Genomic DNA, 18,900 nt, shown 5'->3' on the forward strand with positions numbered 1-18,900 from the left:
TTATCGAACAAATAAATTACAAAAAAAGGAACAAAATAATAAAATAAATGAAACATTAGTAAAATTTACATTTAAAAGTTTTTAAAAGTGTCTAAATGCGACAAAGATTTTGCATTTTACGGCACTGTCCTGCGTAACAGTGTGCTTATACTTCGGTGAAGTAAAACCTTTAGATTAAAGATTGAAAGGTTTAATTTGGGGGAAAAAATCATATTTAGAACATAATATTATTTTAAAAAAATTAGTAATATCACTTGATCATTGATGGCTTTGCTCTTTAAACTTTAGATCTTTTAATTTGCAGGATTTTCATTAATGCAATTATTTTTTTCAGGTCATCATTTACCTTCGTCTGCGTTTTGTCCTGATATTTAAATAACGGTTTAAATGTTTTACTAAAACATCATGCTTCATCCTGCCTGTTTTTAAGGTGATAATGAATAAAAATGTCCCTCCATTGTCACCCTGCCCTCTTCAGAAAGCAATATAGAGCCGATACGGGCCGAATGCAATATGCATGCTCTGATCTTTCCGTCCTCATGCATATTACAGACAGGAGGGAAATCCATATGAAAATGACACCGAGCGCAGTCTAAATATTTGGAGCTGTGGGAGCTCGAAATGCCAGTGCACCACTTAATCTGTTTCCTCCCTCCTTTCCTTCTTCCTCTCCCTCCTCGTCCACATCCTCGTCCTCGCTCAGATCTGAAGACGGCCCTGGTGGAGAGGAGCGATTTCTCATCGGGCACCAGCAGCAGGAGCACCAAGCTGATCCACGGTGGAGTGCGTTATCTGCAGAAGGCCATCATGAAGCTAGATTACGAACAGGTGAAGGTCCTCGGGTTTTCGTTTTTGCTCCATTTACCTGCGTGTTAGGAAGGACGATGGCGATAAGACACGATCGAGGACTTTGTATATTTGTGCTTTGAGGAGCAGAAAACAAAGAACGTCAGCAGAAGACTGGATTTAAAATCGATCTAAAAACTGTATTCATCTTCAGTGACTTCAGTTCAAAAGTAAAAATGACTGACACATTAAAAGTTCTTCATATTTCGAAGGTGTTAATTCCAGTTTTAATTATTCAAGGTTGCCAGATGTTTTTCCATTATCACCCATGGACAGGAGAGTGCTGTAAAAGTGTCTAAATTTCACTTTTAGTCAAACCAGACTGCCGTCGATTCATATATCTTTAATTGAACAAATATTTAACAACTATGCCACGAAATCAAGTTGTACATGAACTGATAGCGCTATAATCCATGTACGGCAAGATTGATTGAGTGGAATGACTGTTTTATTCTATCCATATTCACTGGATTTTGAGAAACAGAGCATTTTTATTTTTTGCAAATTCAATCAATAAAAACTTTACGCAAAACGTCCGACAAAATCGTTTCTGCTTAGAGTGTAAACAAACCACTGAAATGACATAATAATAATAATTATTGAATAATTAAAAAATACATTCTTACCATCAAATACTTTCGTTCCATATTTTGTTTCCTTTTTTTTTGTATTTTTTGTTGTTTTGTTTTCGAGTTGAGTTTTTATCTCGTCCTCGGTTGGTTCAGCTACACTCCGCCATTTTGTTTTTCTCTCCTCACGCTATATGAGCTGATATCCTAGTATATGATTAGAGTAGCCAATCAGAGTGCACAATTGCTCATATCCAGTGAATGTGGATAGAATAAATACTAATTGTAGATTATGAAATCAATATTCAAGCTTTCAGTTTTCTCTCAATTGTTTTTCATTTCCCGATATAAAATCTAAAATACAAATCGACAAAATACACAAAAACAACGTGCTTACAACGAATCGGCGTGTATTCTGAAGCAGGGTTCTTAGATGATGCTTCAGTCTACTCTAAACATCTCTCTATGTGTACTTGTTTCCTTTTACTTCAGTACATGATGGTGAAAGAGGCGCTACATGAGCGCGCTAACCTTCTGGAGATTGCTCCTCACCTGTCCGCTCCACTACCCATCATGCTTCCTGTTTACAAGTAAGACTGACAATACACTCATCATTTCCAGAGTAATTACAACATCAACTGCTTTGTTTAATGAATATACACTTCACGTAGTGTATTGACTTATAATTACTTCAGAAAATCAGCTAACACTTTACTTACGAACAGTGTTCATAACGCTGCATAAGCACTTGACATATTCATCCAAAAACATTGATGAAGGCCTATTCCATCATGCATCTGCACCATTTAGAGATATAAAGACTGCTTTCTTTAATCGGCTTATCAAGTAACATAATTCCAAGTCAGTCACGTACTTTGGAATTGTGTTGACATTATGTAGCATTATGACACTTTATAGACTGACACACATTCGCCTCTTATAACTGTGGTGTGAACGTTGGGCACCTTGATATACAAGCACCTTCTTTTCAACACTTCCATAACATCGTGAAGGTTTTGGTCGCAATACACCTTAGTGCATACTGTATAAGCACTTCATGACACTTGACATGCGCTTACACGACCATTTATAAATGCTTATTCCAACAGGCATCATCTGTCTTAAATATTTCTTTCTTTACTCCAGAGGTCAAGATGATATTACCAGTGTCAGCTAGGTGTAGACATAGAAGAGTGCTTTGACACTTTATAGACTAACATACATTACGTAGTGAAGGTGTTGACATTAGCATTACATAAGCAGTTCATGACACTTGACATACGCCTACACAAGCATTTATAAACGCTTATTCCATCCAACAGGATTTGTATCTGGATTGTAAAGACTTCATTGCTTTCCTTCATTTGTGAGTTATTTAGAATTTCGTTGGCCTAGAGGTGTGTTATGTCACTTATAGACTGACATACATAAGCATTTCATAACAGGTGACTTTGAGTCCAAATGTCAGAGTCGTAAGGGTGGTGTGACGTAGCTTGTCGAGTGAGTTTTAGTGGAAAGTTTGTGATAACGTTAACATTTTCTGTTTAACACTGTTGCGTAGGAAAGGTTTTGACATTAGGACTACATAAGCACTTCATGACACTTGATATACGCCTACATGACCATTTATAAATGCTTATTCCAACATGCATCATCTGTCATAAATGTTTCTTTCTTTACTCCAGAGGTGAAGTTGATATTACCGATGTCAGCGAGATGATCTCATGATATTTGTTGACATAGGAGAGTGCTTTGACACTTTATAGACTAACATACATTACGTGGCGGTGTTGACATTAGCACTACATAAGCACTTCGTGACACTTGACATACGCCTACACAAACATTTATTCCATCCAACAGGATTTGTATCTGGATTGTAAAGACTTCATTGTTTTCTTTCATTTGTAAGTTATTTAGAATTTTGTTGACCTAGAGGTGTGTTATGTCACTTATAGACTGACATGCATAAGCATTTCATAACAGCTGACTTTGAGTCCCAGTGTCGGAGTCGTAAGGGTGGTGTGACGTAGCTTGCCGAGTGAGTTTTAGTGGAAAGTTTGTGATAACGTTAACATTTTCTGTTTAACACTGTTGCGTAGGAAAGGTTTTGACATTAGGATGACATAAGCGCGTCATGACACTTGACATAACTTTAATAAACTTTGCTTGAACACTTATCGCAGCTGGCATTAGTGTCATAAAGGCTGTTTATTTTTTTAATTCGGATGCCATGTTGACATTACACCTGAGCTCAGTAATATGTTGGCATGGTGCTGTGTTATGACACTTTATGACACATTCATAAACTGTCATACCAGAGTTATGTGTTATTTTTCCTCACAGATGAAGTGAGTTGACGAAGATTTCTACAGCATCCAAATTGTCTTGTTTAAGTCTAGTGAGTTTAATTTTAATGGTTCATAAGACTGTTATGAAGGCTTATATCGATGTTATTTAAATTAACTTTCCGGCTGGAATAAAACTGAGTTTTGTTATTAATGCATGACACATGACACTGTTGTGTGGTTATAATGTTCCAGAAATTCACTGAGACACAAACAGACAGCAGATAGTTATTACATTCCGGTGCAGGTGTTATAAGTTATAAGAAATACTGTAGGTTATAAAGTGTTATAACTTATTTCAACAAAAATATGTCAGTTGACATAGCTGACGTGTCATTTTTGATGCGTACATTATTGAAATCAGTCTTTATGAAAGTCTTTAAGTGCTTGAAATCCTTTCTAAATGTTTATGTAGGTTGCCAGGAAGGGGTTAGGAAGGTGTTGTGTAGCATTATGAGCTTCATGTTCAGTAAAGTGTGATGAAAACTTGTACAGAGATGTTTGTCATGAGGTTAGTTTCCGATTAAGAAAGTACACATTGTAGAATAGGTTTGAGACAAAAGCAATAAGTTCGCTGAGAGGTTGAGGAAGATCTTGTCATATTCAGGAACATGAACGTCATATTCCAGCATACGGAATCTTCCAGAATGTTCCGACTTCTTCCTCCGAGTCCCTCAGAGCTCAGACACGAGCTCGAAGACACCGCCATGGCCATGTCTAATTACTCCTGGCATTTAGGCTTGGCTCTGATATTTAAACGAGTGTGAGTGATGTCGAGGGCTTACAGAACACCACGACCTCATGATCACATCACATTTCTGTCAGACATCGCAAAATGTGTCGTAAGGTCTCGCAGGACCGAACCCAAGATGAAATACGGACTGAGGAGGGCTGAATCAGAGTGGACGATTGCTGCTAATTTGGTTGACGAGTCCAAAAAGTTTAACGATTTTGGATTGCTGGGAATGTCTGGCATGGAAAAGACGTTCGTCTTAAAAGTGGTGGAATATCAGGAATTCAGTATGATCTCCAGAGTGACTTGAGTTCGCTTTTGGTCTGTGGTGTTACGAAGAGTAGAGTCTGACATATTTCTTTAAAAAAAAAAAACTTTAGTTGAGATATAGTTTCGGAGAAAGCAGATCGGAAAAACAGATCCTGTAAGAAATGACAAAAACTGGAATTGGATTTGGAAAAGGAACCTTTAAAATTACACTCACTGGCCACTTGTTGTTGTTGATTCTAAGATCGCTGTTCTTGGCTGCAGGAGTGGAACCCAATGTGTTCTTCTGTTTTCTGTTGCATGCTGAGATGCTTTTCTGCTCACCACGGTTGTAAAGAGTGATTATACGAGTTACTATATTCTTCCTGGCAAAAAAAAAGAACCTTGAACCACCTCACATCTGTCCATTTTCTGATCTCTGACCCTCTCTTATCAACAAGGCGTTTGTTTCCACCCACAGAACTGTCGCTCATTCACTCAACACAATGTTTTTTTTTGTTTTTCGCACCATTTTGTCATGTGTGAAAACCCCAGGAGGAGATCAGCCGTTTCTGAAACACTCAAACCAACACCCATGCCACAGTGAAAGAAAGTCGCACTTCACTGTGAGACCACAATTTTTCCCATTCTGATCTTTGAACAATGTGAACATCAACTGAAGCTCTTGATTTGTATCTGTGTGATTTTACGCAAGGGATCAGCTGATTAGAGAACTGCATCAGATAGCCATCTTTGCTTCGACGTCCTGTTATATTCTGTGTGTGAGTAGGTGGTGGCAGCTGCCGTATTACTGGGCCGGAATAAAGATGTACGACCTGGTGGCTGGAACTCAGTGCCTGAAGAGCAGCTACATCCTGAGCAAGAGCAAAGCCCTGGAGCTTTTCCCCATGCTGAAGAAGGACAAGCTGGTCGGAGCCATCGTCTACTACGATGGTGAGAAAAGGCAGAGAATTTTTTTTTCTCCCACTGAACAGTTTCATTGTTTGAATTTTGTAATACTGCATAAGCATGCCAAAGAATTCCATTTGCATATGATTTAGTTTTCTGAAAACCAGATGCTCGTTCTTTCTAAATTTGTTATAGTTTCTATAGAAACGGCTCATTCATAGGAACTGTGTACGGTGAACGCTTCTTATAAACGTGTAAATGTTGATACGGTGTCGTTAGGAAGGAGTCTCCAGTGTTAGGACTTTGTTAAAGCTTTACCTTTGACTGGAAGTAAGTTTTCAGAACAAAGGAGTTTATGCAATACGGTTTCTAGAGAGAGGAGAGGGAGAGAGAAGAGAAGGAGAGAGATAGAAGAGAGAAGAGAAGGAGAGAGGGAGAGAGAGAAGAGAGGGAGGGAGAGAGAGCAAGGGGGAGAGAGAGAGGGAGAGAGGAGAGAGAAGGAGAAGAGAGGGAGAGAGAAGAGAAGAGCAAGAGAAAGAGAAGAGAGGGAGGGTCAGAGAGAGAGCGGAGAGAGAGGGAGAGAGAGGAGAGAGGGGGAGAGAGAGCGAGGGGGAGAGAGAGAGGAGAGAGAGAGAAGGAGAAGAGAGGAAGAGAGAAGAGTGAGAGAGAGAAGAGAGGGAGAGAGAAGAGAGGGAGAGAGAAGAGAAGGAGAGGGAGGGAGAGAGGGAGAGAGAGCAAGGGGGGAGAGAGAGAAGAGAGGGAGAGAGAGAGAAGGAGAAGAGAGGGAGAGAGAAGAGAAGAGCGAGAGAGAGAGAAGAGAGGGAGGGGGAGAGAGAGAGCAGGGAGAGAAGAGGGAGAGAGAAGAGAAGGAGAGAGATAGAGAAGAGGGAGAGAGAAGAGAAGGAGAGGAGATAGAAGAGAGGGAGAGAGAAGAGAAGGAGAGAGAGAGAAGAGAAAGAGGGAGAGAGAGGAGGAGAGAGGGAGAGAGAGAGAGAGAGAGGGGGGGAGAGAGAAGAGAGGAGAGAAAGAGAAGGAGAAGAGAGGGAGAGAGAAACGAAGGAGAGAGAAGAGAAGAGTGAGAGAGAGAGAGAAGAGAGGGAGGGGGAGAGATAGAGAAGAGGGAGAGAGAAGAGAAGGAGAGAGAAGAGAAGGAGAGGGAGGGAGAGAGAAGAAGGAGAGAGGGAGAGAGAGGAGAGAGAAGGAGAAGAGAGAGAGAAGAGAGGGAGGGGGAGAGAGAGCAGAGAGAGAAGAGAGGGAGAGAGAAGAGAAGGAGAGAGATAGAGAAGAGAGGGAGGGGGAGAGAGCAGAGAGAGGGAGAGAAGAGGGAGAGAGAAGAGAAGGAGAGAGAGGAGATAGAAGAGAGGAGAGGGAGAGAGAAGAGAAGGAGAGAGAGAAGAGGGAGAGAGAGAAGAGGGAGAGAGAGAAGAGAAAGAGGGAGAGAGAGGAGAGAGGGGGGAGAGAGGGGGGGAGAGAGAGAAGGGAGGAGAGAAAGAGAAGAAGAGATGGAGAGAGAAGAGTGAGAGAGAGAAGAGAGGGAGGGGGAGAGAGAGAGAAGAGAGGGAGAGAGAGAAGAGAAGGAGAGGGAGGGAGAGAGAGAGAAGAAGGAGAGAGAGAGAGAAGAGAAAGAGAAGAAGAGAGAGAAGAGAGGGAGGGGGAGAGAGAGAGCAGGGAGAGAGAAGAGAAGGAGAGAGAAGAGCGAGAGAGAGAAGAGAGGGAGGGGAGGGTGAGAGAGTAGAGAGGGAGGGAGAGAGGGAGAGGAAGAGAGCTAGCGAGAGAGAGAAGAGAGAGAGGCTGATGAAGGAACAGTTGTTTATACAGTAGCTGCTGTATCGTAAGTGAGAACAGGAGTAAATTTGTTTCATGGACATTCCACGATGTTAAATGTATCTATAAACGGTTAAAAATTCAACCCAGTCGCACAGAAAAAAACCCAAAAACGTTTCCGTGCAACATATCTGCAGCGCCGTTTATCTGTCAGCAGCGCTGCATAGAAACGTGTCAAACTTTCACTCGAATGGTGTGTGAGGCGTTCTACACGGCGCATTTTAACCAGATACGCTCAAATAAATCCAAATTTATCATTAAATTTCTCCGCAGATTTGAAAGAGTTTTGGATACAAATCAGAACTGAGAAGAAATTAGTCCTGGTCGAGCGATTGCTTTAGTGAACCAGGACGGGTTTGTTTTTCTCTTGTGCTCCTGTGTATCGTAATATAATAATCTCAGCTGGAGGAAATGCCACTGGTCAGCACCGTGCATGTGTGTGTGTGTGTGTGTGTGTGTGTGTGTGTGTGGGTGCAGTGCAATGACTCCGCATGCTTGAGTCGCTGTGTCTCAAGCCTGTCCCTTTCATTCAAGGTCTCCTCCTTGGTGAGGAAAATAAACGCACCCTCCTCCTGCTCGCTGCCTGCGAGGACTTCCTGTCAGGCCGGATTTAACCCGCGCTGATACACGCAAGCGTAAAGACGGCATGTTTGCGGAGGGACTTCGGCGGCTATCTGAGCAGGGATCTGTCACATCGTGTCACTCTGTGGAGAGAGAGCAGGCCAAGGAGACGTCCGACCTCTCCGCGCGTTACGGTCGGCGCGTGAGAGAGCGCCGTCCTGAAATAGGGCCACTGTAACGACAGTTTAGAGATGCGTTTTATTCGTTTTATCCCCCATTCCTCCCCCTCCCCCACATCCCTCCTTCTTCTTCCTCCGAGTTGTCAGCTGGCTTTTCTTTCCAATTATTCAATCTGGAACAATCACGGCCGTGACATTTCCGAATCTGACCTTCTCAGCTGGAGATCGCGGCTCTGCCTGACGCTATTTGCCTCCCTCTATTTCTCCCTCACCCCCTTCTCTCTCTCTCTCTCTCTCTCTTGCTTTCAATCTCTCTCCTCTTTCTTCATACCTGCTCTGTCTTCATACCTGGTCTTCCGTCATAATATCCCTCCGTTGCCTCTTCGTCTTTCTCTCTCTGACGAAACTTCACTTTAACACGCCGAGACCTTTGCTAATCTGTTCTCTGTCATACTTTTCTCCGTGATGGATTTACGTTATTTTTTTTTTCATTTAATCTGATTCGATAAACTTCTTTATCTTTGTGTGTGTCTGTTTTTCTGTCATAAATTAAACCTTTCTAATCGGTCTTTAGGTTTCTGTCTGGCATGGTCCAGGGGAAAAAAACCAAACAGTCTCATCTTTCTGATATGAAGTGCGTTAAACGTATTAACGCTGTGGTGAATTCGCTCTTATTTACACTGCTTGTGGTTTTTGAGACTAGCTCATTGTGAACGTGGTGTTTTAACGATGTCTTTCATTCTTCCCACTACATACCGGTAGCTCACGCAGCAGAGGTTCACGGGATATCTAACGGAGCGAGCCGGTCTCATCGCTGCTCGTAATTCATTCGAAAATTTGCCCTTTAAAGGGGCTGCTCAGTTGCGCTATTACTTTATTGTCTGCTGGAGTCGCCGTGAGCATGTGTTAGCATTAGACATGGTTCTGTGAGTACCGCAGCCCTGTGGTACCATCCATCCACAACACGGCCCTCGCTTCTGGTGGCTTTTCAACGAGTAAAAAAAAAAAAAAGTGAAATCCGCAACTAGTCCTGCTTCAGCTGTGACTGAAACGCTGCCTGTTTTTAAAGAGGACACAGCATGTACATGTGGTGCTGCTATAGGAAAATAATCAAGGATAGTTGATAGACTGATGTGATGAAGCAGAGTTAGTGAAGTTGCTTACGTAGCGAGTCGATCCATTTGGTCCAATCACGTCGTCCTGTGGTGAATATGAGCTCGTGTCCAGGTGTTCTGGATGAGTGTTCAGGAGTACACGTGTCCCTAACCCGCTGTGACGTTGTTCTCATGATGTTGCAGGTCAGCACAATGATGCCCGCATGAATTTAGCTATCGCTCTGACGGCGGCTCGCTACGGCGCCACTGTCACTAACTACACAGAGGTGATGCAGCTGCTGAAGGCTACGGACCCGGCCACGGGTCAAGAGAAAGTGTGTGGAGCGCGCTGCCGAGACGTGATCACGGGTACGGACGCACACACACACACACACACGGGCGTATATGTATATAGCATATCATTATAGCTATATATTTACTTATACAACACATTTGACCTTTAATGCATGTCATGTTTTACTGATCTATTAGAGATTTAATTAATAGAGATCAAATTAAAGGTGAAATTAAAGAAGCAGTTTGGCATTTTTAGTGCCCTCTGCTGCCTCAGAAGTGAATTGTCAAAAAAAAATTCTGTATTTTTTGTTTATTTATTTATTTATTTATTTATTACAAATCTTGTTTTTCTTCACCATGCAACCACACCATATCTCTCCAATTCTAGACGCATCGTCATTTGTTTCTCAGTGGATAAAAAAATTTAGTGATTCAGAATTTATTTTGGTAAAAGTAGGTGGGAGGCGGAGCTAACTTCTTCATTTCTGATCCAGAAAAATACCCATAAAAATGCAAAGCTAGTCAAAGCAAAGCTCGTTTGATGCCGTTTCTTTAACAGAGGTATCACGTTATCAGAGGCTTTAAAAGTATTTATAAACACGCTTTAGTCTAATAAAGCACTTTGAAAATTACAGACTGCCCCTTTAAAGCTAGATATAATTCATATACCCTGTATGTTTTGCACCGAATACCTGGAAATCCTAAGCAGTAAACGTTCATCAGGCTTCATTTATCATTTTAAAGAAGAGTCAAGATTTAAAGTGTTTGTCATATGCACAGTAAGGAACGTCCTCCTGCACAATTAAAATCTTAGTTTGCCGTCCACCATGAACGCCAAATTACAACAATAAATAGGTGGAAGAAATAATACAAAGTAAAAGCACTGTAGCGCAAAATAAAAGCAGTATAATACAAAATAAAAGTAATATAGTACAAAATAAAAGTAATATAGTGCAAAATAGGAGTATAATACAAAAATAAGGCAATGATAAAACATAGAAGGGCTAAAATCAACATTTTTTCTCTTTAGAGTTTGAGCCGCTTTATTTATTTATTTATTTATTTTTTATTTGCCTTAATTTTGTAGCCACATTTACTTTTTTTAATTTTTGGATTTTATACGATGTTTAAGTTTATAAACTTTTTGTTATTTATTTTTATATATTATACCATTATTATTTTTTTCATTCCATCACTGCTATTATTTATTTGCGTTAAATTTATTTATTTATTTATTTATTTATTTGGCTATTTAAGAATTCTTTTGTTGTTGTTGTTGAGCTACATTTTAAATGTAAAGAATTGGAAATGTGATATGTAAATAAAGTTAATATAAACAAATTTAATAATAATAATAATATGAAAATTTGATGTAATATGCTCAGTGATACAGAGCCAGTCTGACAGACGTCATCTTCTTTCTTTGGTTCAATCCATCCCTCTTCTCTCATTCTGTTCTTGTTCCATCCATGCGTCTGGTTTCACTGATGCTCACACTCGGGATCGGTTTAATGCGAGTGATTTCAGGTCGCTGGCAGTTCCCCCGAGGAGTCTGCTCTTATTTTCGAATTCTGGCTGATTGCAGGCCGGGAGTTTAACGTTCGTGCCAAGTGCGTCATCAACGCCACGGGCCCCTTCACTGACTCGCTGCGCAAAATGGACAACCAGAAAGCAGCCAACATCTGCCAGCCGAGCGCCGGAGTGCACATCGTCATCCCCGGATACTACAGGTCATTTTCACACAATCTTTGTATATTAAAGTAATATTAATAGATAAAGTCTCATTCTGATGTAATAAAAATGTCACGGTAACACGAGACACGTTATAATTCACTAAATCCATCATTATACACTTCAATCTGTTTATCAGCCAGGAATTAACTGCATTAAAGTATCAATTTAGACGTGAAGTAAACAGTAAAAAGAAGGCTTTATTAAAGGATCTCTTCATGATTATGGGCGGAGCTTCCTTTAGGCGGGGTTTTTCTAATTAGACAAAATATATCCGTAAATAAATCCTTTGATAAGTTTATTTTTATTTTTTTTTACAATAAATCAATCAATAACTAACTTATATAGTTACACCTAATATGTAACGAATATAGTTAAATAATTATAAATTAATTAATTTTAATTCATATGCATGTTGATGCATTTATTTATCTATCAATTAATTGATAAATGTATTGAAAGATGTATTTAAAAAAGTATTAATTACTAAATAATAATAAATCCATAACTACGTGTTTAAGTTTAATTTTATATAATATCTTAAATGTTAAAAATGTTGTCTTTTTGTATCGAACATCTCGCAGCCCAGACAACATGGGGCTTTTGGATCCCGCCACCAGCGATGGGCGTGTCATCTTCTTCCTGCCCTGGGAGAAAATGACTATCGCCGGGACAACAGACACGCCCACGGACGTGACGGCCCACCCCATCCCCATGGAGGAGGACATCAACTTCATCCTGAGCGAGGTCCGACATTACCTCAGCCCCGACGTGGAAGGTACACCCGACGCCACGGTCACGCCCACTCAGTGATCCGAAAAGAAGTGTTTTAATAAGCAGTGTCGATGATTGATTAAAAAGGGTAAAACTGGGTTTTACGCACAATTAGAGTTAGTTCTAAAATTATTGTTACCCTTGGGGGGAAAATGAGGTAAATGTATAGATTGTTTTAATCGTAATAAAATAAAATATTATATACTGTTCATACTGTTAAAACAGGGAGTTTCGCAGACGTGGGGCAAGCTTGAAATCTGTTTTATTGTGTTTTTTAATCCAAATTACAAATTTTTAATCCACCATCGTATGTTTTACACTTAATTTTATACAGCAGGATGTGTTCGCTTTTAAAAAGTTTTTGACAAGTAAAGCACGCAAGCATGTTGTTGCTGTTTTTAACCTATTGACCAATCAGGTTGCAGCACAGGGGCCGCGTGAGAAAACATGCAACGAAACTTTTTTAAATGTCTGAATGGTCTTGCGCCTTCTTACTGACAAGAGCTTTTGACAGTGTAGAAACTTACGTTCCTTTACTTCTGCTATCCGGCTTGTCCCAGGCCATGTACACACGTAGCCGGGTATTTTTAAAACCGAACATTTCCCCCCCTCCGTTTATAAAAATGTTTTATCCACACCACCTCGTCTTCGAAAAAAATCCCTTCCACACATAACCGAACATCTGCGTTTTCAATCACATTCATAAGCATTCCAAACCTGTAGATGGCATTATTTCCCCAAATCCTACCCCCTAATCACATCAGAATAGCCCTCTGTTGGCGTCACTTCCGCCTAAACATAAAACATGGCGCCAAGCTCGTTCGTCTGGACAGACTCGGAGACAGAATTGCTTCTAAACACAATTTTGGAGTATAAACTTCAAAAGATGCAAGAAAACGTTGATTGGGAATCTTGTCAAATCAAATATGTGGACATATTGACCCTGTTTTTGGAACAGTAGTTGGGCTTCTAAAATTAACCCTTTGGTGACTGACCCCTTGAAAATCGTTCCTCCAGGAACGATGACGTTTCAGTTGTCAAGACAACGTAAAAACTAAAATACAAAACAGAAAGATTTTGTTGTAACTTGTTTTGTTGATAAACGTTGTAACTTTAGTTTTAGTTTTTCCGTTGTCTTGACAACTGAAACGTCATCGTTCCTGGAGGAACGATTTTCAAGGGGTCAGTCACCAAACATGTAAATAGCACCTGCACAATAATTAACGCTTTCAAGGCACTACTCCGATCCATTACTCTTTGTCCATGCTTAATCTGGCTTCTGCAGTAAACAAAGGTCGCACGTTTGACGTCAGGGCAGATTTGTTGTCATTTTTTTGGTGCAGATTGTGACGTTCTAAAACGCAAACCTCCGGTTATCTCTGTCTACACGAAAAGGCATACACGGAGTTTTCAAAAATCTTCACTTTGCCCGGAGTTTTTTTAAATATTCGTTTTTGATGTGTTTTCATGTGGATGACAGGCCAAAACGTAGAAAAATATCTTCGATTTAGCAGATACCCGGCTACGTGTGGACGGCGTCCCAGTCTCCTACAGACTGAACGATTATGGTTTTAGGTCTTTTTCTTCACGTGCGCCGTTTCTTTGGAATAAATTGCCTGACCATGTGCGTATTTCCGAGAACGTTAATGTTTTCAAAGCCAGACTTAAGACGCATTTTTTTCAGCTCGCTTTTAATCTGTAGTTTTTTTTTATTTTACTCTTATTTTTAGTTATTAGTCTTTTTAATTAGTTATTGAATTATTATTTACGAGTTTGTAATTATAAAGCACTTAGAGCATATTTGTAAAGGTGCTAAATAAATTGTATATTATTATATTATTATTAAAACCTTGTCAGTGAGCAAATACGAGGAGATGTATGACGTTTATTACGTACGTTTCTACGTGCGTGACGTGACGGCGCACTTCAGCTGTTGCTGCGTACTCTCAAGTCACATGACTCTGACTCTAAAGCGACAGTGATGTCTCACAAGCTCCCTCATCACCAGCTGTATTTCTTCTGCAGGACTGAGAGAGCGTGCTAGGCTAGTTAGTTATCTGCTAGCCGTAAGGGCCGGGACGCAACCAGTTAGCTCGGTTATTATTTTAAAAATAGCCAGGATGTACAGTGCCTTGCAAAAGTATTCATACCCCTTGAACTTTTTCACATTTTTCCACCTTACAACCACGAACTTCAAAGTTTTTTATTGAGATTTTATGTGATAGACCAACACAGAGTAGCACATAATTGTGAAGTGAAACGAAAATGACAAATGGTCTTCAAAATTTTAAACAAATAAAAATCTAAAAAATGTGGTGTGCATTAGTATTCAGCCCCCTGTACTCTGATACCTCTAAATACAATCCAGTGCAATCAATTGCCTTCAGAAGTCATCTAATTAGTTAATAGAGTCCTACTGTGTGTAATTTACTCTCAGCATAAATACACTTGTTCTGTGAAGGCCTCAGTGGTTTGTTAGAGAACACTGAAGGACAAACAGCATCATGAAGACCAAAGAACTCACCAGACAGGTCAGGGATAAAGTTCTGGAGAAGTTTAAAGCAGGGTTAGGTTATAAAAAAGTATCCCAAGCTCTGAACATCTCAAGAAGCACTGTTCAATCCATCATTCAAAAATGGAAAAAGTATGGCACAACTGCAAACCTACCAAGACATGGCCGTCCACCTAAACTGACAGAGCGAGCAAGGAGAGCACTGGTCAGAGAAGCAGCCAAGAGGCCCATGATCACTCTGGAGGAGCTGCAGAAATCCACAGCTCAGGTGGGAGAATCTGTGCACAGGACAACTATAAGTCGTACACTCCACAAATCTGGCCTTTTTGGAAGAGTGACAAGAAGAAAGCCATTGTTGAAAGACAGGCATAAGAAGCCATGTAGGGGACACAACAAACCTGTGGAAGAAGGTGCTTTGGTCAGATGAGACCAAAGTTGAACTTTTTGGCCTAAATGCAAAGCGCTACGTGTGGCGGAAAACTAACGCTGCTCATCACCCTGCACACACCATCCCCACTGTGAAACATGGTGGTGGCAGCATCATGCTACGGGGATGCTTTTCTTCAGCAGGGACAGGGAAGCTGGTCAGAGTTGATGGGAAGATGGATGGAGCTAAATACAGGGCAATCCTGGAAGAAAACCTGTTGGAGGCTGCAAAAGACTTGAGACTGGGAAGGAGATTCACCTTCCAGCAAGACAATGACCCTAAACATACAGCCAGGGCTACAATGGAATGGTTCAGATCAAAGAATATTCATGTGTTAGAATGGCCCAGTCAAAGTCCAGACCTAAAGCCCATTGAGCATCTGTGGCAAGACTTGAAAATTGCTGTTCACAGACGCTCTCCATCCAATCTGGCTGAGCTTGAGCTATTTTGCAAAGAAGAATGGGTAAAAAATTTCAGTGTCTAGATGTGCAAAGCTGGTAGAGACATACCACAAAAGACTTGCAGCTGTAATTGCAGTAAAAGGTGGCTCTACAAAGTATTGACGCAGGGGGGCTGAATACTAATGCACATCATATTTTTCAGATTTTTATTTGTTTCAAATTTTGAAGACCATTTATCATTTTCGTTTCACTTCACAATTATGTGCTACTCTGTGTTGGTCTAGCACATAAAATCTCAATAAAAAACTTTTAAGTTCGTGGCTGTAAGGTGGAAAAATGTGAAAAAGTTCAAGGGGTATGAATACTTTTGCAAGGCACTGTACCTTTTATGAAAGTATTATGAAAGTAAATCCGTAATAAGGAGCACTCACAGAGCAAAGTTTTCGCTCTTACAGACTATAAACATTGATTGCGGCTTTGTGGAAACGACTCTTACGACCATGGCATTATCACGCATCTCACCCCGAGCCTCTCTGGCACCCTGCTTTCCACCCGTGTGCCACGTGTCTGTCCTCTGGTGGGTTGGGGATGGGACTGTAGACAGACAGACAGGCAGGCAGGAAGGAAGGAAGGAAGGTTATTACGAGCAAATAAAAGCTAACTGCCCTGGATCCTCATCAGAGAGCGGAGCTATTGATTTTCGGAGCAGCCCTCTTAATTGGACGGAGTGCCACGACTGATTGTTGGATTGATTGAGCTGATAGAAGTAGAGCTCTTCCTGAATCAGAAGCGGATTAGCTAGATTAGCGGCGCTGCGTCCTGTCGGGGTTAAGCGCCTCATTAGCTTGGTGATAGTCACCATTCTGGTCATACAGCGACTCTCTGGAGGGACACGCAGGACTGAAAGTGAGCTGCAGCAGATTCGATGTTAGCAGCTAGCGTAGGGCACTTAGAATAAAGCAGACAAGTCCGACAAATCAGAGAAACGCTCTATTTATCTATCGATGTCTCTTCTACAACATCAATGACATCTTTTCTTCATTTCCTGTTTAATCTCTAAAATCTTGTAACCAAACGGTACACGATGCTTTTTTTTTTTTTTTACTTCATTGTGATTCTCGCTTGAACTCGGTCATTTCAAGATTTATTCAAGTAAGGGATAAAACACTCTGTGGCATCCTGTTATAGGAAAATAATCAACGTCAGGGCAGTTTGATGACGCAGAGTTGCACTCACCACTCCAAAGTTCATTATTTTCCAATAACTCCACATCTGGGTGTGTTTTATTCCTCTTATACTACAGCCATTTACATTTCTTTATTAATTAAACCCTGACATGTCATACTTTTTATCCAGTTAGAGTTACATAGGTAGGTGATGTACGGTATTAAGGAATACTCATGGTTGGTGTGTGTGTGTGTGTGTGTGTGTGTGTGTGTGTGTGTGTGTGTGTGTGTTATTGCCTCCTTGAGCCTGCTGTCTGCTCAGCTGCCCAGCCTTGTCATAAATGTTTCAGAGATGCCCTTTGATAATGAGCCTGCCGTCTTTCTTTCTATCTTTCTTTTTTTTTGTACCCATTCAGAAATATCAACCTGCATATTACAGTGGCAGGTGCGTTCTCGATCGAAATGCGACTCAGGTTTAATAATTAATGCCGGAGATGTCACTGCAATAGGGAGACCGATTCAGGACTCGTTCACGGCGTGTCGATGGAGTTAAAAAGCAGCACGAGGGGGAAAGTGTCAGGAGCGTAGCGGTTTGTGTCTTTGCGGTTTTGTCATATACAACCCCGATTCCAAAAAAGTTGGGACAAAGTACAAATTGTAAATAAAAACGGACTGCAATAATTTACAAATCTCAAAAACTGATATTGTATTCACAATAGAACATAGACAACATATCAAATGTCGAAAGTGAGACATTTTGACATTTCATGCCAAATATTGGCTCATTTGAAATTTAATGACAGCAACACATCTCAAAAAAGTTGGGACAGGGGCAATAAGAGGCTGGAAAAGTTAAAGGTACGAAAAAGGAACAGCTGGAGGACCAAATTGCAACTCATTAGGTCAATTGGCAATAGGTCATTAACATGACTGGGTATAAAAAGAGCATCTTGGAGTGGCAGCGGCTCTCAGAAGTAAAGATGGGAAGAGGATCACCAATCCCCCTAATTCTGCGCCGACAAATAGTGGAGCAATATCAGAAAGGAGTTCGACAGTGTAAAATTGCAAAGAGTTTGAACATATCATCATCTACAGTGCATAATATCATCAAAAGATTCAGAGAATCTGGAAGAATCTCTGTGCGTAAGGGTCAAGGCCGGAAAACCATACTGGGTGCCCGTGATCTTCGGGCCCTTAGACGGCACTGCATCACATACAGGCATGCTTCTGTATTGGAAATCACAAAATGGGCTCAGGAATATTTCCAGAGAACATTATCTGTGAACACAATTCACCGTGCCATCCGCCGTTGCCAGCTAAAACTCTATAGTTCAAAGAAGAAGCCGTATCTAAACATGATCCAGAAGCGCAGACGTCTTCTCTGGGCCAAGGCTCATTTAAAATGGACTGTGGCAAAGTGGAAAACTGTTCTGTGGTCAGACGAATCAAAATTTGAAGTTCTTTATGGAAATCAGGGACGCCGTGTCATTCGGACTAAAGAGGAGAAGGACGACCCGAGTTGTTATCAGCGCTCAGTTCAGAAGCCTGCATCTCTGATGGTATGGGGTTGCATTAGTGCGTGTGGCATGGGCAGCTTACACATCTGGAAAGACACCATCAATGCTGAAAGGTATATCCAGGTTCTAGAGCAACATATGCTCCCATCCAGACGACGTCTCTTTCAGGGAAGACCTTGCATTTTCCAACATGACAATGCCAAACCACATACTGCATCAATTACAGCATCATGGCTGCGTAGAAGAAGGGTCCGGGTACTGAACTGGCCAGCCTGCAGTCCAGATCTTTCACCCATAGAAAACATTTGGCGCATCATAAAACGGAAGATACGACAAAAAAGACCTAAGACAGTTGAGCAGCTAGAATCCTACATTAGGCAAGAATGGGTTAACATTCCTATCCCTAAACTTGAGCAACTTGTCTCCTCAGTCCCCAGACGTTTACAGACTGTTGTAAAGAGAAAAGGGGATGTCTCACAGTGGGAAACATGGCCTTGTCCCAACTTTTTTTGAGATGTGTTGTTGTCATGAAATTTAAAATCACCTAATTTTTCTCTTTAAATGATACATTTTCTCAGTTTAAACATTTGATATGTCATCTATGTTCTATTCTGAATAAAATATGGAATTTTGAAACTTCCACATCATTGCATTCTGTTTTTATTTACAATTTGTACTTTGGCCCAACTTTTTTGGAATCGGGGTTGTACGTGTAGCCTAAAACCGACTGATGTTGGTTCTGGTGCTTCTGACTGTGGGTTCAGGA

General features: G+C 40.9%; 1 protein-coding gene across 4 annotated transcripts in view; it reads left to right on the forward strand.

The window, feature by feature from the left end:
- Window positions 1–18,900, forward strand: part of gpd2 (glycerol-3-phosphate dehydrogenase 2 (mitochondrial)) — a 54,007-nt gene that overhangs the window by 18,020 nt on the left and 17,087 nt on the right. For all 4 annotated transcript variants that reach the window (XM_060918659.1, XM_060918660.1, XM_060918661.1 and 1 more), the window contains exons 4-9: window positions 704–828; window positions 1,908–2,005; window positions 5,533–5,696; window positions 9,514–9,678; window positions 11,192–11,336; window positions 11,922–12,115. In XM_060918659.1, coding sequence (XP_060774642.1) covers window positions 704–828; window positions 1,908–2,005; window positions 5,533–5,696; window positions 9,514–9,678; window positions 11,192–11,336; window positions 11,922–12,115 — 891 coding nt within the window. The remainder of the gene's footprint in view (window positions 1–703; window positions 829–1,907; window positions 2,006–5,532; window positions 5,697–9,513; window positions 9,679–11,191; window positions 11,337–11,921; window positions 12,116–18,900) is intronic.

Source organism: Neoarius graeffei, chromosome 4 (genome assembly GCF_027579695.1).
Source record: "Neoarius graeffei isolate fNeoGra1 chromosome 4, fNeoGra1.pri, whole genome shotgun sequence".
Taxonomy (NCBI): domain Eukaryota; kingdom Metazoa; phylum Chordata; class Actinopteri; order Siluriformes; family Ariidae; genus Neoarius; species Neoarius graeffei.